The sequence below is a fragment of the Tribolium castaneum genome, chromosome 6 (assembly GCF_031307605.1).
Source record: "Tribolium castaneum strain GA2 chromosome 6, icTriCast1.1, whole genome shotgun sequence".
Lineage (NCBI taxonomy): Eukaryota > Metazoa > Arthropoda > Insecta > Coleoptera > Tenebrionidae > Tribolium > Tribolium castaneum.
Window position 1 is genome coordinate 8,371,788 of NC_087399.1, and position 26,443 is coordinate 8,398,230.

Genomic DNA, 26,443 nt, shown 5'->3' on the forward strand with positions numbered 1-26,443 from the left:
ATAAATATAGATATAAACGTATCATGTTAAACAGATAAAAAAAAGAAAAATTACATAAAAATGGTATAAAATTACAAATAAAGAGACGAAAAACTATCTTATAAGGTATCTTTTAATAACGATTTTAAAAGCATTTAATTTAAAAGACTTTGTGTTTGGACTGAGCTTATTATAAATATTGAGGTTTAATATATTTCTAACGGCACTACTACTTTTGATGTTTTTTATCAGCACCTGAAAAATTGTACGGTACTTTTGAATCACCCGGTATAAGATAGTAAAACCACAAAAACTAAAAAGTTTAGGAAATAAATATGAAATATGATTAAAGTAGGAAACTAAAAAGCTGAAACTTCTTGTGGGATTTCCTTGGAGAGGAATGATTAACAAAAACGCATTTTTAAAGCCTGACACACTAAAAGTTTATTTGAAACACAATTAAGCGTTTCAAATAAAATAAAAATCTACTTAATAACTGTATGAACGACACACTAAGAAACTATAAAGAAGATTAAAATCCTAAGAAACAAAACATCCTTAGATGTAAAATAAAAAACTAGTAAATTAAAAAATTGTATGCATTATTTTTTTAAACTAAAAAGTTTTAACAAAAAAATTAGAAAAATACCCTATTTTAAACTAGGAAGCATAAACACAACGTTAGGGTGTTTAAAACGCATCTAAGATATAACAAGTTAATTGAAATACTATTTACATTTTTAACAAAACAGTTTCAAGAAAAGCCGTTAAAAATTTCTTAAGGGCAGGTTTCCACTTATTATTAGAAAAATAAGACGTAAGCTTTTAATATCGGAATCTCATAAAAAAGAAATTGCGCAAGGCACGGAAAGTTATGTGAGGGTAGTTTGGGTTCATGTCTTAAACCGCGATGAAACATCAGAGGAAACGAGAATTTTTTTATGGTAATAATTGTAACGAAATAAGAGTGTTTGCTCTTTATGCTCTGCAATAATAAAAAACATTCCAGTTTTGGAACCTTGAATCATTTATTCTCTCCGCAAAACAACTAGTCTTGCTAGGAGCAACCAGATTTCATTTGGTTCAAGCTTCCACTCCGGTATTGGCGACACTCTCGAGAGGGAAATTACAAGCGACATTCCCTTTGTCGATGTTCTCCTTTGAAAAGCAATTGCAGTTTACACTTTTAAAACAGGCGGCGCCACAAAGACATTCATGTTTTTTGAGGGCCGGTCCGGCCCTGAGCCCTTATCGCCCTCGCAAGATCTACACTCATTGAATTTAGTCGGCGAAGTTTACATTGACGCGAACTTTTTCCGGGGTAGATATTCGAGTTCACTTCTCCGGGAAAAGTTTTGCCATTTTGTACGCATTATGGACCTATTCGAAATTGGATCTTTTTGTTTCCAAGTGTGCCGACTTTTCTTCAAGAAAAATTCATTAATTTCGAATGGAAATTCCGGCGCGCTATTGACACCGGACTTGACAGTCGACGCGGGTTTAGCGTGTTTATTAATAAAGAAAAAAGGCCATTGCTGTCACTCGGGCCTCTCCCGACTCAATTATTTACAAGACACTTGTTAAACGAAAGAGAGGTTATCGAAACCGGCGCCTATTTTTGTAGAATTTTCATAAATATTCAAGCCGGCGACCAAGTCATGAATATTTAGCCAAAACAAAGGGTTTTTCATCAAACTCAATGGTCAATCTGGGAAAATTTAAGCAGCACAGGCCGGGAAAGTGACGGAAATTTAAATTGCTCTTAATTTTACGTTCCCCTGATTTGTTTTCTTTTGACAACGCTTTTCATAAAGAAACTAAATAAATCAACGCATTTAAAGCCTGCTTCACATAAATCAAACAGATACACCACATCAGTTTTATTCTATAAAGTCCCAGTTAAAGCATAAAAGTTCTTTATTAGCTTCCGTTGCACCTGTTTCCAGCAGATGTTTTAAACCCACTCTTGCATTTGAAACTTTATCATGTGTAAATTAATTCGCTCGGAAGTTGTGGGACTTGAAAATTCTTCGACAAACTAGACGCAAAAGTAAAACTTAAAACAACAACTTGTCTTAAAAACTTTGCACCCGACAGTCTCATAAATGTACGTAAAAAATTAAATATTTAAATCAGATTTAAAATCAGACCTGGTCAGATTAAGGCTTAGTTAACAGACCAATATATAAATATATTTATTTTGTTGTAACTGATAAGAAAAATTGATTACAGAGTGACCCAGGGATGCGAAATCGGTCTATAACTATTTTATTTATTGAAATATTGCTATGCTATTTTCACTCTCAGATAGAACGACTTAAAGTCCGCAAACAAAGAATATTTTTATTGTACACAGAGTGTTGTATACAGGGTGGTGAACCAAAGTTACAATTTTTTAATTGAAACACCCTATATATTTTTGCATAATTACATTCTAAGAAAAAACAAAGTAACTTTATATACTATTATGGGTCTATCTATTTTCGTTTCAGAACTTTTCGTAATAAAAAATCAATTTTTGAAAAATCACTGCAAAGTTGCTTATGAATATTTTTCGAAAAATTTGCAACAGAAAATCTCAGAATAATGTGTAGCTTCAGCAATAGTCCACTGTAACTTGAAACATGCAGATAATGTACAGGGTGTGCCAAAACTTTTTACAAATGGAACACCATGTATTTCTTTACACCTATCGATATCATTTTTCATAAGTTTTCTAGTGATATGCGGTTTGTATAGCAAATTAGAAATATTTCTTAAAGTGGTCAAAAGTTTTTTCTTTTATTATTTATTTTATTAATTTTATTATTCAGTCTTGATCAGCAAAATTATATAACAAGTAACAATTAGATTACTAGTGTACTTAGTCACATTAGTACATATCAAAGATTAAATTACCACCTGACGTATCAGATTCTAGGATAACAAATTGTCTTGTAATAAAATGGAAATATTTTAAATTTGCTATGTAAACTCTATACCGTTAGAAATCTTATCAAAAATGCTATCGATACATAAAAAATACAAGGTGTTACACTTGAAAAAAAATTAGTTATTCAACTTTTGTGTTTTGGCACACTCTGTATATTATCTGCGTGCTTTAACTAAAAGTCGTCTATTTGCTAAGGCTACAAAAAATTATAAATTTTTTCGTTGCAAATTTGCCGAAAAATACTCATAGGCGACTTTGCAGTGATTTTTCAAAAATTAATATTTTTTATAACGAAAAGTTGAATAATTCCAAATTATTTTCAAAATAGGTAAACTGCTGGAATTACGAGTAATTAGCGACAGCTTTGAAATTTTAAATAGAAAACATAGATTTATACCTTTAGCTAAATTTTACTTTGCAGTGGTCTTTCAAAAAATAAATCAATAATTTTTTGCAATAAGTAAATATTTTTTTGCATCTGATAACCGAAAAGTCTTCTAGAGGTTACTTAAATTATCTAGATTTTCTAGTACACTTTTTAATTTTTTTCTATACCACATGTTAAACTATTTCTTTATCAACTCTTTTCAATAGATAAAATCGCACTTTAACAGCAACGAAATTTTTTTTTTAATTTGTTCTATTCAGTTAAATTTACAAATTTCAACAGAGTAATTTAAAAGATTAACAACAACTTTTTCTCTTAAACTAGAAGTTCTGCTATAGAATTATGTATTATACACGACGATAAAGAGTGGTCATCTGCCTAATCATGAAATAAGTCCACTTGAACTTAACCATTTCATTCGTAAATAAACAGTTTCTTTATCGTCTTGTATAATAAATTAAGAACGGATTTTTAAGAATAAACAGAAAACAGAAACTAGGTATTAAAATCTAGTAAATTCTTTTTTATTAATGTTTTTAGCAAAAAAAATGAAACTTGATATCTATTGCAATCAATTTCATTACAAAAACAAACAAAACAAAATCGTTTTCAAAAAACTTAAAATTTTCTATTACACAGTACTAAAAACAAACACCTCTGCATAATCAATATTTTCATTCAAATAACATTTTTATTTTCAGTATGGTTCTAAATTAAGGATTTTCTTGTTTGTCTTAGTTTGTCACTGAATAATTATTCCACAAATTCTGGAGTACTTTTTACAAAAATTGACACTTTATTCATGAATTCAAATGACATGTTTACTGTTTCTAATTTTATTATGCTATTTATAAAAATTTTAAAGTAAAAAACTAAGTCGTTTTTTAAAGTGGTTTGGCTAAAATAATACTGTGCTTTTGCAAGGACTAGTAAATCTCCAGGATTAAAAGAGAGCGCAAGCTTAAAAAATAATTTAATCACAACTAGATTTCCAACTGAAAAGTAGAAAAAATAAAATTTAAAAAAATTTAAAGTAAAACACAAAAAAACTAAAAAATTGTGGGACTGAATTGAATAAAAAATTGAAAAATTATATTTTTGTTATTTAAATTAAATGTGCTAGTAAAAACATTAAAAAAATATATATTGTGTTTTAAATTAAGAAAGTTCAACACAACACAATTTAGAAAAAATAAAAATTGTGTGAAATGTTTACATTTTTAACCAAATTTAGAATTTCAAGAAAAGCCTTTAAGAATTGCTATTAACTTGTTAAAACCGTGCTCTGTAGTAGTTTTAGTATGTATTTACTCCTTTTTTGTTTATTTTTGAGCTAAGTACGGCCCTGTCGCTGTTTTTCCCGCCTAATGGGCCTCGTCCAGGGCAAACAAGCCGAATCAATGAGGCACTCGATCAAGCTCTTTTGACGTCGATCAGCCTCTTCTTAGCAAACTTATTAGTTTTCATCCACTGAAAGCGTCTTATAAAAAAGTCAATTAAAATAAATCTCTTCCCCATCTTAACAAACAATGATCTAATTCCGGTTCTATCGCCTCGGAACAGGCGACAAACCTGAAACAATGAACCTTTTCGACTGACTTAGAAGCAAAAATCCCCCCGCCACCCCCTAATTAAACTTTAATTAATTCACGATTTTAATTGGAACGCAACGTGTAAATTAGAGGACAGTTAATGTTGGCATTGAACTGGAAAAATGACAATTGTGTTGCAGTTGGGACCGACTCAATTATGTGTGGTTGAAACTTGATCAAAAATTTTAATTGCAACAGATGTAAGGGAAGGAAAAACTCGTTTAACCAGTGGCGTGGAATTAACAACTAAGACAAACCACTCCCCGGAGAAATTATCTGAATGTTGAAGAAATTTGGTTTATTTTTATTTTATCACAACACTGTCTGTGATTCACTGTCTTAATTAATTGACCGGTCAAAAGGGCCGTTCTTTTCGACATTAAACGTCAAATTAATTGGTAATTGGATTTGGAGGGCACGTTCACACGCCACAACTTCCTTGCGCTCCAATAAATTAATTTCGTAACAAGTCAAAATAATTTGTGAGTTGTGCGAGAGCAAATAAAGTCTGCTGAGAGTTGGCCATTAGCCCTGATTCCTCTATTACTTTATGAATTAGCATTATAAATTGCGAGCTATGTGAGATATCATGTCGGCAGTTAAACTTTTGTAAGTGAATCAGCGTTCATATACTCAAACTACGTCGAGACTGTTCTGGGATGGGAATAACAAGATAAGCACTCACAAATGACCGCACTTCCAGACTACAGATAAGCCACTTTCGGTAATGAATGAACGTTTGTGTTCGTAGTTAAAATAATTCGATTCGAGGAGGTATTTTGAGTGAAAAACCAACGGTAAGTTCAAGCTCCTCAAAGCGAAACTAATATAAAACAATTTTCGCTGAGAATCCCAACTTTGCTCAACTTTGCCAATATACACCATGAAGTAAGGAGATAAAACGTCGTAACACTGATCATTGGCAAAATGCCACTACTCGAGTGACAAAATTAAAAATTCCATTACCATCTCTATTCACCTAATGAAGATAAGCAACTAATTTTCTTAGATTAATTAAACCTTATCTTAATCGCCTATTCATACTCGCAGGAAAAATAAGTGGGCCACTCGGAATTCTCATTAACGTGGATCTGGATTTATCTTGAAAGCGCATCCGATCATTTATCGATTCCACTCTCTGAAGATGTTTACGCGAAAATATAATAGAGGGAAAATTTAATTAAACTTTTTATGCAAATGTGGCCTACTTGTCATTGCGGCATTTCTCGCTTAAAATGCGATTTGTCGAGTTTGAAAAAGCACAATCCAACAAACTTACGTCAAACTTACATTCGATAACCGGAAAATTGATTTATCTGCTTGGAAGAAGTTTAAAGTTGCAGTCCGCTGAGAATTTTTATGTTTTGTTACCACATACAGACTGTCTTTTTTTACAAAAGCCATGACTCGTTTAAATTAATTTCAAGAATACAGGTTGTTTCTAAAATTTGCAGCAATACAAACTTATGTTTTTTTTTTTAAATGGAACAACCTATATTTCTTGCGTTTTTGGACGTAGCTTTTACCACTGTTGTTTTTAAGCTAAATTTTTATTTTTATTTTTATTGACCCAATGCAACCTAAAAGTTAAAATCAAGTTGAATAATTGAAAACTTTTAACCTTGATTTAAACTAAATCGTACTTTGACTACCGCTTAAATAACGCTTAACGCCAAAAAAGCGATTTAAAACCAGTGTTTGTAAAAGGATCGATAAGAAATTGCGTTATTTTTGACTTGTATAGTGAAACAATTAGTTCGATTGCTTCAAAAAAAAATTAATGGATTAAAATTCAATACACACCTTCGGTATAGTAAAAAAAATTGATTATACTTTGGTAGTAATGTTGCAGCAGCTATTCTGTATAATATTGCCAAAAACAGAGACGAAGGTGGAAGAAAAACCTGGATTGGTTGATGGTATAAGTGATGAAGATGAGATAAATAGACAGAAAATTGTCAAATTTTAACAATAACAATAAAGTTATTGATTTTCGAAATAATATTTATTGCGCCAATTTATGAAACGTTTTTAATCGTTTTATTAAATAACATTGTTGAACACAAATGCAAAATGTATCAATTAACGAAAAAAAAAAACGTGTGCAGCACTAAACTGATTTTTTATAAATTTCAGTTTTTTCAACTAAGTATCTAATTCCATAGAATTTTTCATCAATTTGAATTCATCCAACATTAACTCGAATTCTTTTTAAAAGCTTAATAAAACTTGTTTTGTTGTCTGTCTGTCTGTTTCATATTTTTACGTTTTGTTACAAACAAATATTGCTATTTTTTTTAAAATCAATTATCTGGACGATAGAGTATAGACACAGAACAGAGGTCAGAATGTTTTTTAATGTGCACAAATCAACAAAATAATGGTGTTACAATAATACGGCAAAACTAAATCTCAGAGAAAAAGACAATTAAAATAAATAAAGACTAAAAAACAATAAATAAAAAAATATAAAAAATGTTTTTTTAGAAAAAAGCTTTTATTTAAAAGATGCACTAAAAAATAAAAAATAATGTGTTTCTATCAGAGGAAAAAGTTTTTGCTTACAAATTAAGATTTTAAAATTTTTAAAGTTTTGGGAACGGTCATAGGTCATAACAATATAACATTCATTTATAAATTGAGCACAGTTCCCAAAGCTTTAATAGATTTTATACTCCTAATTTGTAAGCAAAAATATTCTTCTCTGATAGAAAATAGTAATTTTTGTATTAAGTGCGCGAAATGAGTGTTTTTTTAATGGCGCCTGAGAATGTTATTTTAGTCGAGACCGCCAGGTCGAGACCTAAAAGACATTCGAAGGCGCCATTAAAACATGAATTTCGCCACGAAATACAAACAACGTTTTTTCTACAGCCTCCAGATGAAGAAAAAAGTAACAGAAATTAGTTGGAACAAAATGGTCTGATAAATCGAGTTGCTTGCATGGTTACGATGATAAATAAAAGTGATAGTTGCGAAAAATTTGTCACAATAGGTATTTTTGTTAAAGAAGTGTGATGGATTTTAGCAGCGAAAACGAAATAGATGCAATTGCAAGCGCGGCAGTGTCGAATCTTTTGCCTGCTAAATCAAGACCGCAGTACGAAAAAACGTATCTTCAGTTTCGGCAGTGGTGTTCTATGAAAAAGATTGATCAAGTAACGGAAAATGTTTTGTTGGCGTATTTGGAAGAAAAGTCTACCACCTTAAAGCCACCAACACTCTGGGCCCTTTATGCGATGTTGAAAGCCACCTTAAACGTTAAAGAGAATATCGATACACGTAAGTTTCCGAAGTTAGTGCCCTACCTGAAAAGCAAAAGCGTAGGTTACAGAAGCAAGAAGTCGCAAATTTTAGACAAAGAAGACATTAGCAAGTTTATTAATGAAGCAGATGACAAGATATATTTACTGATGAAGGTAAACTTATCATATTAGTGTAATACAAATCAAAACAACTCGTTTTATTTATAGACTGTGCTAATTTTGGGTATATCGGGAGCCCTTCGACGTGAAGAATTAGTTAAAATGAAGCTAACTGACATAGAAGATAAACAGTCTGTCTTAATTGTGAAGGTGCCTGATACAAAAACCCACTGCGAACGAATATTTACTGTTTCAAATTTAGAAAATATAGAAATTGTCAGAAAATATAGAGCTTTGCGGCCTCCACGGGCGACTAGTGACCGTTTATTTTTAAAGTATACCAACGGAAAATGTGTGAATCAAAATGTTGGAATTAACAAAATCGGAGAGATACCAAGTTTGATTGCAAAGTGGCTTAACAAAGACGAACCTAAAAAATATACTGGTCACTGCTTCAGAAGAAGCTCTGCCACTCTTTTGGCGAATGCTGGAGGTGATCTAATTTCAATTAAACGTCATGGGGGCTGGAGAAGCAGCACAGTGGCAGAAAGTTACATCGAGGACTCTTTGAATAATAAAATTGAAATTGCCAATAAAATTCAACCTTCTTCCTCCACAGAAGAAAACAAAATCACTCAACCTTCTACATCGGCTTCTTTTAATGGCGAAAATAACTTTCATTTACAAGCGTCTTCACTCAGGCCTCTGGGGATAAACGGGGGCACGTTTTCGTCATGCACATTTAATTTTCATATGTCAAAGTAAATATCTATTATTATTGTTTTGTAATATTGTTCTGTATAATTATAAAACCTTTAAAACTACCTCTCATTATCGATCCGTCTCTTCATTTCGGTTGCTGTTGATGTCTTTTCGTGTTACTAAAATTGTAACAGAAATAAGTTGGAACAAAATGATCTGAAAAATCGAGTTGCCTGCACAGTTAAAAAATATTATTTTTTCACTGTGAAACCGTGAAAAAATAATATTTTTTCACAGTGAAAAAACGTCAAACTTCGCGCATAGGTAACCATGCATAAATGTCACGATTTTTTGACGGCTGTAGAAAAACATTATTTTTTAGTTTTTAGTGCATCTTTTAAATAAATGCTTTTTTAAAAAAAACATTTTTTAATTTTTTTTCTTCTCAAAATCTAAACAATTGCTTTTTTAAAGTTATAACTTCTACTCTAAAACTGGTGTAAATTTATCACACTTTTTTCCAAATAATTCTTGTTCATTCTCATAGTTTGTCTAATTTCAGTTTTAAATTTTGAAATTGTTGTTCAGGATAAAAGTTCTCTGACAATCATTTTCGTCTTTGAATTCGAAAGTTTTTTTGCTTTTTTTGTTGAAAATCATGGAATGGTTCAGTACAATAAGCTTTTTTCTTTTTGGTCTAAAAAATTATTACATTTGCATCTTACTTTTTATTGCTACATTCTCATATCTAAACAAGAAAGCTTACACATTTGGCTCTATTTCTGGCTTCATTTATCTTTACTGCACAACTTTTTTTAAATTGACTCAAAGTTTATTTAAGTACTCACTATTTTCAATTTTGTTAAAATATTTTACTCTTGATAGCAAAACAAAAATAAAATCTGCAACATTTTCAGGTATTTGTAAATTATTGACAACTAACTGGCAAATTGTCTAACAGAGAAGATGTTACAATGCAGCTCGACTGACTTAAACTGCACTTATATCTGTAAACTTAGTTTTGTTAAGCATTATTTAACCCCAAACCGGTGCAGTTAGGCCTAAGTGAAACATTTTTTAGTGATTAACTTTAGACATTTAGAGCCGGTTTACAAAACATTTTAATTGCAATTAAATTTTAATCGCAATTAACATGACATTTGTCAATGCATTTTAAATGGCAACTTAATTCGAATTAGTTTAATTTCAAATTAAATCTTAATTTCGCTTTCTGTAAACCGACCCTTAAAAGCTTATGTTTTTGGATAAACAATTTAATAATCTTTGAGAAGCAAGAATAAAAAATAAGTATTCTATTTAAGTTTTTTAAGTTATTGAAGTTTTAACAAACTTATTAATTTTTCTATGTTTTTAATTGCAATGCGCTAAGCAATTGGAACATATTTCATTTTGAACTTTTCCTCTTTGAAGTGGTGAAAATCGTACTTTTTTACGATTCTCCGTTTTTGTGTAATAAATTTTTAAATAAAACGTGTTTTTGTCAAAAAAATCAAATTATTTCAAAAACTAAGCAGAATCGACCAATACAAGTTTAGATTAAAATTATCAGTATTAAAAACTACGTATAAAAATTCAATAAAATTTAGGGTGTTCTATTTGAAAAAACATAACTTCAGTTGCTTTTTTAATATGAGAACATGCTGCGTATATAAATACCGCAATATTTTAGAAACTACATCAGAAATGTAGCTATAATCTAAAAAAAATCAATATCTTAAATAATAAACAAGTTATGGAGCTTTTTCGGGTCGTTAGGTCAGCCTGTATTTAAAATATGAATTTTGTGAAATTTTTCCACAAAAATGCTTCTTTATTTATTTAAAACATTGTTTGGCTATCATCAATATCCAAATGTCATTATAATAACGTAATAAGCGGCTTCCCTAATAAATTGTTTTTAAATAATAGGTTTGTAAATTCGATGTCACTTCATAATGGACAGCCTAAATTAGACCACAACAAGCAATGAAAGCGGTTGTTTTATTTCCCTTCCTATTTGTATTAATGAAAGTTTACTTATGTTGGGACGTAATGCAGATCGGGGTAAAGGCAATTCTGTTTGAATTCTTTCAATTACTAATTTTTTAAGGGCAAACAAGCGCACTTTGACCGTTTTGACGGCATGTGCCGCGGCTACAAAAACATCAAAATTCTGTTCAATTATTACGGCTGGCAAAACATCGGTAATAAACTCTACATGAATTCGACAATCACCGTGAAAGAGGACATAACTTCCCCGCCAACGGTAATCAAACGCCACTTTTGCCCACTTTTAATTGAAAAAATCCAGTTGACCCTCAACATAAAGCGATGCCGCTCGAAGGAAAACCTCGACACTTGCGAGGACTTCTACTCGTTCACTTCCAAGCAATACTGCAAGTTGATTCAGTCCGACTCCGAGCTGTGGAACCCGTTTTTCGCCACTATCGAGCCGAAATGGCGCTGTCCCATCAAAAAAGGTGTCTACAAATCGATCAATAGCAGTTTCGACGTGACTGCAATCCTGTTGTTTCCAGTCGATGGCTGGTTTTGGAGGGTCAGGGGTGACATGTTCGACGGCCAAACGGGCAAAAGGATTATGTGCGTGATCGTCGAAGCCAAAGTTATGTTTAAAAGTTCGGCCTAAGGCCGGTTTCTGAATAAACTCGACGAGGAGGTCATATGAAAGCAATTAATTTCCTTTGCGCTCTGATAAACAAAACGCCGCAAACTCTCAAAAAGTTTTAATTGCAGATTAAGTGCGCTGAAAAATCGCAGTCTGCACAAGAAACACGTGGTACCACACATTTATCACCCACAAAATCGACACTAACTGTGCCTTTTTGTTTCAAACGAAAGACAGTTAAGATAGTAACGATAGCAAGGGAGACCAGAAATATTTTTACATGTTTTTTTTTATACACTGTTGGCATCATGACCTAGTTGAGTCTATTTAAAAAAATGAGACGATGTTTATAATAAATTAGAAAATCATAAAAATTTAAAGCTTCTACAGTTTTAGTGAGTTATCTTTCGGTTACATAACGTTATAGAACCGCAATACACAAAACTAACTATTGGTTATGTTAGACTCAACTTACATAACTGATATGTAACCATGGTTATGGTTAGCGTATGTAACCAGGGTAATATTACGGTTAAATAACCGTTATGTTTTTCAACCAATATGACCCAAGCTAGATTCAGGGTTATATATCAGTTATCTAACCATAGTTATGTCTAGCGTATACAGCAAAGGTTATGTGACGGTTATATAACTGCCATGTATGTGATGCAATATAGCGTATGCTAGATTTAGTTTATAAATCGGTAATCTAAGCATGGTTACGTTACAGTTATATTTAATATTCGCCGGCATTTTATAATAATAATAACTTAATAACACAAAACAAAATAAGTGATCTAAAAAGTATTTGGTTATATGGTTGAAAATGATCTAATTTGTTGGTGATAAAAAGCATTCAATTGATTTTTGCTTTTTCTTTATTTCTACGTGTTGCAACCACGTAAACAGTCATCTATATTTATTGTTGATCACTTAATTACTTAATTACTTAATTATTCTAAGAATAAATGTTTTCTCACTTTCTACCTAGCAACCCATTAATCTTAGAATGTTAAGCTGGGTTTGGAAAATTTGTTCAAAGTGAGAAAACAATGAAAGAATGAGTGCTTTAAAGTCTTATAAAACGAGTTTTTTATACTATTTTTTGTATTTTTCGTCGTTTCTAAACAAACATTGTTATTTTAGTCGGTTAAGGAATTTTTTTGACAGTTGGTAATATCTCAATTTTGAAAGTATAACAGTAGCAAATTTGGAGCAATAATAGCAATAATTTTTATTGAGTTATCTTTCGGTTATATAACGTTATATAACCGCAATACACAAATCTAAGCATTGGTTATGTTAGATTTAGCTTATATAACAGTTATGTAACCATTGTTAACTTTAGTTTATATAACCTAGGTTATATTATAGTTAGAAAACCGTTATGTTTCTTAAGCAATATGGCCCAAGCTAGATTCATGGTATATATCAGTTATTTAACCATGGTCATGTCTAGCACATACAGCAAAGTTTACGTGACGGTTATATATAATAATATAACTGTTATGTAAGCAATATAGCGTATTATAGATTCAATTTATATATCGGTGATCTAAACATTTATTTTCTATTTTATAAAGTAGAAAATAAATGTTTAGCACTAAGAATTGTTTTTAATTTGAGTCGAGCGTTTGACACAGTAAACCATGAATTATTCATAAACATTACGAAACCTGAACAATGTACTATCATGGTTAAAATAGTACTTTTTAATATAAAACAAATGGTTAAAACAAAGAGTAATTCTAAAAAATACTATTTATGTAAAATATTGATACAGATGTGTCTCAAGACAGTATCCACGGTCCACTTCTTTTTAATTGTTGTATAAAAATAACATAAGTAATGATTTAGCGAATCTCGGGCTTTTGCAAATGAAATTTCAAGTCTGGAAACAGCTTATAGTATCAAATTGAAATAACTCAGTAAATTAATATTTATAATAAACAAAAGTACAGTTAACTCGTTAAAAAAAATTCTAAGTCACTGATAAATAAAGATATTGTAAAATTTCTAGGTGTGTAAAATGATAAATATTAAATAAAATCACAGAAAGACCACATGAATCAGTTAATCTAAAAATTGTCAAAATAACAGGTAACAGGTAACAGGTCAAACAATCATCAAATTGACATGAACAGTTACTTATCATAAAAAAAGTATCGTTTCCATCTCAACGGTAGCGATACCAACCTATTAAATGTGCCTAGCCATTGTTGCAAAATAAAAAACACCGCAATGCAGGAAAGTCCGTAGCTATCTAAAAACTATGAGTACAAAAAATTATTTTTAAAGTAACAGAACTTCCAGAATGTTGTGAAGTTGCCACCAACTTTACAATAAGCGAATTTTTTTTTGCATTTGATAACCAAAGGTTCGTAGGGTCTTCTAAAATCTTCAGACTTGTCAACTGTCAAATTGCTTGCAAGGCTACTATGATTTTTTGAAAATAATGATTAAAAATTTATTATTATTATTATTATTAAATCAGCCTATATACTCCATGTAATGTATTAAAATCCGTCTTGGACGTAAGAAAGCACATTCGAGATCTCCAGAAGTGTGGGTACGTAGATAATTAGCAATTAGCAAATACACAACAAGTAATTCAAATAAACTGTACCAACCTAGATGTGATACTTCACAGGCCAAGCACTACCCAAGGGTACTACCAGTACCATTTGATAAAAATGTATAATCATCTTCATTGTGAAATTTGTTTAAACGAAAACATTAGCAAATTTAAAATTAAGTTGAAACAAAATTTTAACTCTTAATGCCACTACTCTCTCCATCAATATTTTGAAAGTTTTGCACCTGTGTTTTTAAATTGTTTTTACTATTATTGCATTGCCGATTATGCTACCACATCACATTTGTGGTCCAAGGTTGTACTCGTACTTGAGCACATTGTAATGTATTTGCGAGAGAAAAGACATAAATCTTGGCCCCAAGAGACAAAACAACTATAAAAACCGCTACAATGGCCCAATTAAACGCACAATAAAAAAACGTAACCTCGTCCAAAGTTGTCACACAACAATCGTCGAAAATTTAAATATTTAAATTCCGGCATCAGCAAGTGCCTAAGAGCATACCTTAACGCAGTGTTGAGTCGTAAAATAGCAACATGACTCACCCTGCGGTAATAAAACCCGGAGGGTCGTGACCGAACTCGAGAAAAAATAAACCGCCCTCGGGACCACCTCAACATACTTTTTTATTTTTTTAATGGGGAAAAAATGTTCACGTTTATATCGCACTCTTCCTCCCGTGCGAGTTTGTTCAGTTGTAATAAGACGGGTAGTTTCTCAATTAAGCTGCTAATAATTCGGTTTTTGCCCGGATTTAATCCGGAATTTAATTTTGACTAAAGTCATCCTAATTGCATCGACGGGAGTGACTCTAAGATGAAATGGCGGGTCTTAATTCGGTTTTCAGCCTCTTCGATGGGGCCGTAATAGCACGGAGGAGAGCAGCAATAATATTTTTTAGAACGTAATTGGATACGCGGATACGACCCTTTTTCATATTTAATTTTTATTAATTCCACTGCGCCCCTGAATAGCATACAGGCTGATTCCTTTAGGGCCTACATTAGAGACTTTTAACTTTTAATACAGCTAGAAAAGCAAAGGTCATTTCATGTTAGAAATTTAGTAATTCCTAAAATCTGTTTAATTATAAGGAACTCATAATCACAAACTTTCTTTAAAATCCAGAAAATTCCACAGCTTATCGTTTATAGCTTAGCTGCTTTTTGGTGGAAAGCGAGTTATTGACCACGCTGTAGATTACATGTACATTTACAGTAATGTCTAGGAATTACTGCCAAAAAACATTGAAAATATGTATATTGCATTTTGCATATTTTTGGAGCTCTAGTGATTATCTATTATGCGGTTTTTTCAAATTCGATAAATGTTTTTTTGATACTTATTGTTTTGAAATTTCTAAACGTTTTACCAAAAAGAAAGCATTACAGTCTTTACATTTTGGTGAATAAATCCCTAATCTATCTGATTTTTCATTTTTTATTATTTAATTTTTTTATGTAAACTATTAGTAGTATTAAATGAGATTATATAATCCTTATTGATTTTTTTATTATCCTGGTAATGATCATGGTATTCCAATAAAAGATCAGTTAATATATTTATTTTCCACTTGTACATTACTGACTTTTTTCGTCTATGATACGCGTTATATAAAACTATTCATTATGCCCTAGGGCCATAATAAGCAGGCATAATTATTACGCACGGGCATTTCTACTAATAAAGGCCATAATAAGCGAGCATACTGATAATGCCCGCTAATTCGTACTAATGCTGACAAAAATAAATCAATTAATTTTCATATTCCAAGTAAAAATTAAAACGTTGTATGCACCAGTCGATTTTGTAAATCTTGGGCAAGTTAAAATCTCGGGCCGGAGGCTCTTGACTTTAACTATTGCTTACAAATATAAAAATTTTCATTATGCTCTTGAAACATAAAATACTATTTTTGTTGAACTTTTTTTGTGAATTCTATGTAGACTTTCTAACACTCAACAAATTTTTTCCAAACATTTTTTTTGTAGTACCATTAACCACATTCTTAAAAGATACGGGATGAAGCGCAAATTCTAAATTATAATAATTTTTTTCAATATTTCTTAAGAAAATTTTAGTCGTCAGTTTTTATACGGTCTGTTAGTGTGCAAAGAACAACATTTCTGCATCAGTTTCTAAGTAATCAAAAAATTAGTTAAATTTAAATTAATTTAAAACTATTTGGCACTGAAACGGTAAACCGAGGGTTACGTTCGAAGCGCCTTCATTTTTTTCTACCGTACTATTTTTTGTGTACAGAATTTTGTATCTTGTTTTAACTCCTAAGTTATAGTTTTCTGTAAAAAAGCTTCTTTTTAAATCATATTTGGTTAAAAGTTTCGTAGTTTTAGGGTCTAGCCCGGCGCATCCACCATTTTTTAATATTTACAACTTTTTAAAATAATAAATTTGATTAAATAAATGGTACTAATAAACTGCTACGTAAATAATATAGTTGTTGTAGTAATAGTCTTCCGTAGTTCTAACAAAAGGTTAATTTGATTTTGTTGATTGAACCATGTACTGGAAATTATCTCTTAATAAATTATTTACCAGTTTGTTAGGTATTTAGCTAGATCGTAAGTGAGTGAATTATTGGAAACTACTTTAATTAATTAAAGTTAATTAAAGTTTTAATGGGTATTTTTGACAAATTAGATGTTTTGTGGATTTTTATAAAATATATTTATTCATTTTTATTTTTTTTATATTTTATTTTTATTTTTATTTTTGTTTCCTACCTCAGATATAATAACAGTATTACAACTTTTTACTGTTCTTTTGACCAAATACTAAGTAAAATACGTTTTTGTGATTTTTTTAAAAACTGTAAGTGATAGAAATACGACGTTTTGATAAATGGCACTATAAATATCTATAAATAAATAAAATAAGCATAAATAAATATCACTGTTTTTCGATTGCCGTTAAGAGAATAGGTTATAACAGATTTTTAATTACCATTTTAAAAAAATCAATTTGACAGCTGAATTTTGACAGCTGACAATTTTAAAATTTCTAGAAGACTCTTAGAACCTTCTGTTAGCAAATACAAAAAAAAATTATTTACTTATCACAAAGGGTTCAAGAGCTGTTATGTCTTAGACAAACCCTTGCAAATGCAAATTTTAACAAAAAATCGGCATATGTCAAAAAGTATGACAGATAAGTACCAACAACTTAAGTAAATTTCATTCAGCTTGAAAAGATAAATTCAAATATGCAATAAAAATGTGTGGTAACTTTTAAAATTTTAAACTTGGCGCCAATTTCGTGTAGTTTCAAAACATTTGCCATTTTAAAAATAATTTAGTTAAACTCAGAATGGTCAATTTAAATTGCATACAATTTTTTGACGTTTTTGTTATTTTAACGAATTTGGGGATTTTTGTGACGGTTGGAACTGTTCCAATTTTGAAAGTAAAAAATTGATTTAAAATTTTTGTTTTATTCAAATTTTGTCAAAAAATAAGAGTTTGGATGACAATGGAAGTAATCTTGCAAGAACGGCCTCTGAAATTTGTGAAATTTGCAAAAATACGGTCCCGAATTTGCTTCTTGCCAACCTGAAAATTTTCATACAATGTTCCGTGAAATAATGACTATTACGACATACGTTGAGTTTTGTAAGATACCTATTAAAGCATCAAAATGGTGACAAATTACAAAAACAATTTTTTGTGTTTCCGTTTATTGCTGGAGTATTTGTTGCGAGACAAACGAAAGATTCTTTCAAATCAGTTTCTTGCCAAATCAGATTCGATATTTCCAAGTTTGAAAATTGAATCTCCAGTAAGGTATGGCTCTAACAACGTTCGCTACTCGATTCTCGCAATTTAATTTCCAACAGGCGAGTTTTCAAGCTGACACACGTGAAATTTATACACATCGACACTCGAATAAATTAAGGATCCAGTTTTTCGTTCCATTAGTTGTGCAGCGTTCGCTAATCTGCATCATTCCTAAAAACAGCATTTTGCTTGTTTTATCCTGACGGCAACAGGAGTTTCCCCAAACAAGCTGAGACAATCACAATGAAATTATGACGCCAGAAACGACTTTATGAATTATACAAGAAAACATGGCATCTAGTTTCGCTGTGTTTGCGAAAACACGGTGTTATGGGAAGCCGGACAGATGTTTGGTTTTGAAATTGTTGATTATTCAAGGTTTCGTTTAATTTAAGTGGTTATTCATGAAGTTAACTCGGCAATATGCCCACGACCGCTGAAAAATACCAACGTTTGCCTTTTTTCCACCGACTTTTATTTCTTATTAACGTTAATTATCGCGAATATTGCATTCAATGCGAAACGCTACAAAAATGAATAAAACAATAAATAGTCAGTCACATGACGTTGCAATTAATTACAATCTGTTCTCTACCCGTTTCGACCCTTGGGAGGGGCGCAAATTAACAAGTTTGCGAAGTCCGTAAACCAAAAAGCTTGTAAAAAATCGGCCGACAGTCCCGTTAGTCGTCCTTTTTAGGGATAAGAAGGGGCGTAAAGTTATGTAAGGGCCGATTAGTGGAATGTTTGTTATCCTGAGGGAAATCTGTACGACGTCCCGACGCCATCAAATGTCGGGAGACTGTGACCGACGCTTGTGCGCTTACCTGCTGGAACGTAACACAAATGGTTCTGGCAATTTCACACCGGAAATTAGCAGAGGACAGGGTTAAGATAGCGTAAAGGCTGGAAAATTATGAATATGAACTTGGCGAAAGATCCAGATTTGGGAGATTACACGTGGATTAATTTATTGTTTAATGGTCCAAGTACAAAGCCCGTAAAAATCCGCCAACCAAAGTTTTTTATGATTATTACCAATGCCTGAAAGACAGAAGGATAAAAAAATACTTTTGGACCTCAGTACGTTTTTGTAGCAAGTGGTGGATGAGCTGGAAAATATTTTATCTTTCGTTTTTAGTTTTAAGTATTTTTTTGAAAAAAACTACTTGAAAAATTATTACATTTCAAAAATTCTAAAATTAATAAAAAAATTTTTTAATCTTTAAAATACAGTGTTTCAGAAACAATTTAATTTTAAATTAATTTTTTGAATTTTTGGAGAAAGCTTTTAATACTGATGAATGATTATTTTGTTCTATTATTACTCGTATTAGTTTATTCTGCCTAGTTTTTGAAGAAATTTGCTTTTTTGATTGCACGTTTTTTAAAAAACTATTACAAAAACTGTAAATCTTAAAAAAATGAGACGTTGACAATTTTAAAAGACAAAGTTTAAATTTAGTTATGTACCTATTGTTTAACGCATTGTCATTATAAATGTAACAAAAATAAGAAGATTGTTAAAAATTGAAAAACTGGATAAAGTTAAATGGAACATTTTATGTTTTTGTTTTATTTCTTAAGGATTATTATTAAATGCCTATCTAGAATTTTTTATTATACAGTCTTTTAGATGCAAAAATAAACAGATGAATGTTTTATTTAAAATTTTTAAGTCATTCAGTTTGCAAAAACTTCTTCATTTTTTATTTTTTTCATTACACTGAGGTGAAAGACAATTACGTCTTTTAAGCTTTTGTGCTTTTTTCTTTAAAGTGGCAAAAGTCCCATGTTTCTAAAGTTCTTAATTTTTATGTAATAATTTTTTTAAACAGTATATTTTCGACAAAAAAACATATTTGAAAACTAAGCTAAATCGACCAATAAAAAATTAATTTAAAAACATATGAGCATTAGCAGTATGCAAAAAAATTTAGAGTGCTTTGTTTGAAAATGCATACATTACTTATTAATTTAAGTACAAAATAACTTATAACTAATTTTGAGAAAAAATGCGACGTTGGCATTTTCATAGATTGGCAGCTAATTTCAAAAACATCCTTTAATTTTTTAACAGTAATTCTTAAACAGATTTGAAAGAAATAGTAACATGTAAGAAGTGTACATTAAATTATAATTATGACGTCATATTTTTTTGAGACACTGTATAATCAAAAATATTTTTCTGAAATGCGACAAAATACTAAAGGTCTAATTTTGCTCGCGAATAAAGTATACATTTCTGTAAAAACGACTCCAGGAATTGTGGAAAAACTGGTGAAAAACCAAAACAATTTGTAGGTACAAAAGAATTTTGGGTAAAAAGTTCTACAGAAAATAAAAATGATAATTGAAAAAAAAATAGTGGTACACTGTACAGGTGTCTGATTTAAGTACTGGTATGTATTTGTATAGACAAAGTTTATTTTCTATGTTGAAATAAATTCTTACAAAAAAAAACGAACATATTTTATAACTTCTTGTTGAATTTTTTTGGCATGGAATTGATTAACAAGAACACTGCTAAAAACCCGACACACCAAATATTTATTTGAAACATTTTAAACTAAATGTTTGATGTAACGAGTTCAGAATTATTACTTTTTTACAAAACATACATGGTGAGTAAACAGTGGGTTACTTTTGACAAGTCCTAAGATGCAACCAAAAATACTAATTGCACTTACCACTTGTATACTTTGATTTTTTCCTCGCTTTTATCTTTTAACTAATAATAATCTATAATAAAAATAAAAATGAAAGAAAAACTTGACACTACCCAGAACAATGTAATAGTGGATTATATTTAATTTTTTTGACAATTACCGTTCTAGTCAGCTGGAATCAGTATTACTGGTTGCATATTCATAGAAATTCAGGTATAACCCATTCTTAACTCACCCAGTATTTCGGTTTGTTTGTTGTTGTAACAGAACTTTATGCTATAAAAATTACCAGATTTTTATACCTGATTTCTGTTATTTTTACAAGTAGAGTTTTTAAAAGTCCGGTTTTTAATAACAAGTTAATGAAGAATGTTCTAAATACACTTCTTAAAACATTAATTGCGTGCATTTTTGGTTTATTCGCATTGATTCAAGCCGGGCTGTCATCGCCATGCACCCGAGTCGTAAAAACCGCCCTTAATTTAAATCGTCGTAGTTAGGGGATGTCGTTTTCGTCTAAATTGCCGCCAATATTGACATAAACATCCGGTCGTTACGAAATAATTTTTTCCCTTGACTTTGGGAACTATTCGGGCCATTTTCGGCCTGTTCTTATCACGAGGAAATGCGTGTAATGGGGTAGATGACAGTTTCCGCCCTCTGAAAGTTTAATATCGTTGTTTTATTCATTGGAGGCGGCGCTTCAGGTGTTGCAGTTGGTTTTTGTCCGAATTTGTGCCATCTGGAAGCGAGCGCAGCAGTTTTTTGCTTACAAGAGTAAGCAAAGTGGAATTTATGATTAGTAGTTAAAAATTTTCGGAGAATAATGAAGGTGATAAAAGAAACTGTTCGAGTAGAAAGGTATTCATGTCAAAGAAAACGTCTTTTATTCCTATTATTATCGCTCTTTCTCGACTGTTTGGAGTAAAATATCTCGTTTCTTTTGATTAGCTGGGAAAAGATCGCTCCGTCATTGCACGCTCTTTAAGAATTGTCTGCTAATTTTGAGTATAAAGTGAGCGACTGATGGCGCGAGGTATTACCTTTGACATTCGAGAACTATTTGTTTGTTTTGTTGGCAAAACTGTTTGCTCACTAACAACGTTTACACTATAAATTATATAAATGTTCCTTTGTCAAACATTTACTTGTTGTAATGCACCAATGGGCACACATTTTCGGATGATAGTATACTACTATTTGTCAACAAATGCACTTTTCTTGTGGTAGAAAATAAATTAACAAAGCCAATTATTCTACGGAGAAAAACAGAAAACAATTAAACTTCAGTACAAAATTATAGATTAATACTCTAGTTACAAGACATTTAGTAAATAAATCAAAACACAAACAACAAAATTTATTAAGTATTAATTAATTGGACTAAAATCAATTAATCGATCACTCAAAACAAAAATAACTTTGCAAAAAACTACAAAAGAAACTAAACTTATAGTAATTGAAACAACAGTTTTTGTTAGTAATTCTTACAAATTCAAAAAAATATGAAATATAATACTATGCGATCATTTAAATCTCTAATTAGAACAGGCGTTTTATTGTCTTTGTGATTGATAAACGAGTGCAAACTGACGAAGAAAATGTATTCTAATTAAATATTACCGTTAGAAACTTTATTATTTGGCTCTTCAGCTTAATGAATTACGATAATAATCAGCGTTTTCACGCAAGTAAAAAAAATAATAAAGCTTGCTCTAACTATAAATTGAAATAATTACATGATACTTAGACACTTTTTCAGTCAAAATAAAACAAAGGATTTTACTAAATCATGTTCCAGTAAAATTATATTTTTTTTAAATGCGTTTGTATATTAGTTACCCGACGCATCCACCATTTTTGTATTTAGAACTGTGTTAAAAAGTGACGAAAATGCAGAATAATTATGAATGAAACAATCAGCAATTAAATAAAAACGTCAGGTTACACAGCATTTGATGAAAGAATTGAAAATTAGTGAATTTTGAAACTACTACAGCTAAAGAAAAATTTAAACTTGCTTCAACATTGAGTCCATTATTTTAAATTAATTATGTAAAATATAAATTCAGTAATTTGTTCCAATGTCACTGCATTGTCACGCCTCTAAAAATTGACTTATAAAAACAATACTGTAGTTTAAAAAAAATTAACAACACAAGAGAAAAAAACAAATGTAATTAATGGTCTAGATACTCGTATGATGTATTGCTACCAACTTTGAGAAAGTCCGGTTATAAAAAAAACAAAGTTTAGCAATAATTCTGGATGCGTCTATGTAAAAATAAACAGAGGAAATTGTACTAAATTTAGTCTTATTGAAAAAAACTGTAAAAAAATAATAGTAAGTTGTTTAACAAGTAAAGAAAAGTGGATTTTCGCTAACGCTCGTAAATCAAGTTTTTACGAGATAGTTAACCGCTTTTCTTATAAGCAGAACATGCTATTTTTTGTATCTTCAATAGAAAATGTGGGAAACTTTTAACATTTTAAATATTTTAACAAAAATTCTTTTTCTGAAATCCCTAACATTAAAAGAATTATCTCTATTTAAAACCGTAAACTGTAGTAACACATGACAACAAATTAAGCTCAAAAGTGTGAAAATGTTGTAAACCCTAAAAAAAGCGACTCTAAATTTACTTTTATCTAAATAGAAAAAAAAAAGATAAAACTATTACAATTCTGCCATTGTAGAGACAATCAAATGGTACAAGATAGCAATAGAAGTGTTAGGATGCTATCATGTTGTTAATTTAAAGTGTTGCTAATTAACAACACGAAACAATTTTTTTTAATTCTGACTAATCAAATTGCTGTTTTTTTATTAAGGATACAAAAATATGCTTTTTAGTTTACTTGTCTCGGCGCATCCATCATTTTTATATTACTCTAATTTGTATTTATTTTTTAATTTGTAGCAATTGATATAAATTTCTCAAAAGAAAGAAGAATAAATGTTTGAAAATACGATTTAAACTAAAACCAAAGAAACAAATATAAATCATGGTCATGAATTGTACCTCTGCTAATTTCTTTATCAAAATTTTGACTTGAAAAATATCATTCACAAAAAAGAAGGAATTACCTGCTAATAAAGTTTATTTTATTAAAAAAAGTGTAAAATGATAGTAGTAGGTTGTTTAACAAGTAATAAAAGTGGTGGTTTACTATAAAGTAAAAACTGATTGATTTATAAGTGTTAGTGACCTAATTAAATTTTTACGTTAAAAGTTAACTACTTTTTTATGAGTTAATCATACTTTTTAGTTGTATCTCAATTGGAAAACATGAAGAACAAAAAATGTTTTTCTATTATTTTTAACACAGTTGTAACGCCTAACAACACATTAACCAATTCAAAATTTGATTGGAAAATAAACGCTAAATAAAAAAATAATGATAAAACGTTTGAACAATTCTGTCAATGAAGAAATAATCAAGAAGTACAAGGTATCAGTGGAAATTATTATGATGCTCACTAGTAAAGTGCTGCTAATTAAATAAATAATATAAATTTTACATAATCAAACGGCTGTTTCCTATTAAAAACACAAAAAAAATATATTTTTTGCCCGGCGCATCCACCATTTTTAAATTATTTTTAATAATATATTTTTTTTAATTTGCAGTAATTTGTGGACAGTTTTGACATAAATTTTTCAAAAAAATTAAAAAATTGTTTAAAAACTAAATCAAAACTAAAAAAACAAATGTAATTCATAGTGATGGATTGTACTTCTACCAATTTTTTCATCAAAATTTTGACTTGGAAAAGTCCGTCTATAAAAAATAAGGTTTAGCTGTTATTCTGGATGCGCATTCTGTCAAAAAATAACATACAAATTGAACTTAACTTTATCTTATTAAAAAAATGTAAAATAATACTAGTAGATTGCTTAACAAGTAATGAAAAGTGGTGGTTTACTATCTAGTAAAAACAAATAGATTTACAAACGTTAGAGACCGAATTAAGTTTTTACGTGATAGTTAACCACTTTACTTAAACATACTATTTTTTGCAATTTTAATAAAAAGCATGGAAAACTTTTAAACATTTTAACAAAAAAATGTTTTTTACAAGCTTTAACACAGCTGCATGACAACAAATTACCCAAATCAAAATTTTATCAGAAAATGAAAACTGTTTGAAATCAAAAGAAAAATATAATAAAACTTTATTTAAACAATTCTGTCAATGGTAAAATAATCGAGGGGTATAAGGCATCAGTAAAAATGTAATGATGCTCCCTAGTAAAGTATTGCTAATTAGTAAAATTTCACATAATCAAATGGCTGTATTTCCTAAGGACACAATACAATGTTTTTTATTTTACTTGTCCCGGCGCATCCACCATTTTTTATTTACTTCAAGTAGTATTTTTGTTAATTTAATTTGTAATAATTTGTACCATATCTTAGATAGTAACATAAATTTCTCAAAAGAAAGTAAAAAAGCATTAAAGTAACCAACTTGAGAGTCTTGCAAAGTGTCATTACTACTTTTTGTTGTGGCTTCATGTAAATCCGTGACCCCTTGCCCTAAAAATCCCCCGGACAGGCTTAAAACAATCGCAACTCGTCGCCCGTCAATTATCTAAATCCCGGCCGTCCGGAGAGTGTGATGAATGAACCAAATTATGCATAATAACAGTATCGATCACACATAAACAAGCAGCGAGAGGGCTGAAACCGTCCAAGCAAATGCAACACGCACGTGGTCGTGTCCAAATCCGTGTCGATTTATGACAAGCAGGATTCCAAATTGAATGGGTCTTAATACAGGTGGCATGTTTGAAAATTCGGCCAATTTCCTGCGGTCACGCTCATTGCAAACGTTATGTCATTAAATGAATCTAAGGTTAAACCACGCGACCCTACTCAACCTGTTTGATCTTCTTAACCCTGATCTGAATAAACCTAACCAACCCTTAATCCCGAGGCCAGGTGGCAAGCGGAAGGGATGCGTTCTATTGACAGAGACAAAGCGATGTTTGACACGACATGGCCATAGCTCACTTCGCTCACACCTCTTCGAATGCACCCGGTATTGAAACCCTTCCAGGAGAACCATAATTTACCCTAAAGGGGGATTTACGACCGGCTCTGATTTGGCACAAAAGCAATCACAGATTTAGTTAAAAAATTTAATGTTACCGGTTTTTTTCTCTTCTGTTTTGTTTAATCTTCTCGGAAAAAGTGTGTATCACAGCAGCAGAAAGACGTATGTAAATAAAAGGGCAATCAATTACGTGTCGTTCACTCGATAGTTCGCACGAAATAAAAGGAAAAAGAGTTTCAAAGCGGAAGCTTCAAATTTGCCTTAATAAAAATGTTTGTGGAGAGAAACAAAGATTACTTTGAACTGTTACTACAAGGAAAAAAGTTACTTTTTTGTGGCGGCTTGGCATGAAAGAGGATTTAAACAAGGAATGTCTGTGTAATTCTTTGTGTTTTAATTAGAAGAAATATATCCGGTTTTTGTTACATTTAATTAAAACTGTCTTGCTTCCAGCCATAGTGGGTGAAACTAACACGGCGAAATTAAAAATTATCCGTTTTTTTTAACAAATTGTTTGTTAAAAGTAATAATTGTTTTTGTTTTCTTGTTTTTTCTCGAGACAGCTTGGACAAGTTTTTAAATTAAAACACAATATTGGGAGCCAACGTTTCGCCGATTTGTTGTTGTCAGCTTCTTCAAGACAATGAAAAAAGTCAATAAATAAAAGTAAATATTAAAAGCAAATTTAAACGTTAAAATTGTTAAAAAGTACAAAATATTACTCGGACCATTGTTTT

At 30.6% G+C, this 26,443-nt stretch overlaps 3 protein-coding genes across 7 annotated transcripts in view; 2 read left to right on the forward strand and 1 right to left on the reverse strand.

Annotated features, from left to right (window-relative positions):
• The window catches only part of LOC103313893 (TWiK family of potassium channels protein 7), a 169,232-nt gene that overhangs the window by 62,155 nt on the left and 80,634 nt on the right, over positions 1-26,443 (reverse strand). The window lies entirely within an intron of this gene.
• LOC135266570 (uncharacterized) lies at positions 7,606-9,080 on the forward strand. 3 transcript variants are annotated; one of them, XR_010334692.1, is made up of 3 exons: positions 7,606-8,173; positions 8,226-8,310; positions 8,365-9,080. XR_010334692.1 is itself a non-coding variant. In XM_064357612.1 (3 exons), the coding sequence occupies exons 1-3, from the start codon at positions 7,909-7,911 to the stop codon at positions 9,019-9,021; spliced, it is 1,014 nt and encodes a 337-aa protein (XP_064213682.1). In that variant the 5' UTR covers positions 7,606-7,908; the 3' UTR covers positions 9,022-9,080. The 3 variants fall into 3 exon arrangements, 2 of the variants coding, with proteins under 2 accessions (XP_064213682.1, XP_064213681.1); XM_064357612.1 differs by having other exon boundaries at positions 8,219-8,310; XM_064357611.1 differs by having other exon boundaries at positions 7,606-8,310.
• On the forward strand, positions 10,902-11,650 carry LOC107398410 (uncharacterized). Of its 2 annotated transcripts, XM_015982382.2 has the most exons (4): positions 10,902-11,022; positions 11,069-11,224; positions 11,270-11,438; positions 11,496-11,650. In XM_015982382.2, the coding sequence occupies exons 1-4, from the start codon at positions 10,945-10,947 to the stop codon at positions 11,603-11,605; spliced, it is 513 nt and encodes a 170-aa protein (XP_015837868.1). In that variant the 5' UTR covers positions 10,902-10,944; the 3' UTR covers positions 11,606-11,650. The 2 variants fall into 2 exon arrangements, with proteins under 2 accessions (XP_015837868.1, XP_015837867.1); XM_015982381.2 differs by having other exon boundaries at positions 11,270-11,650.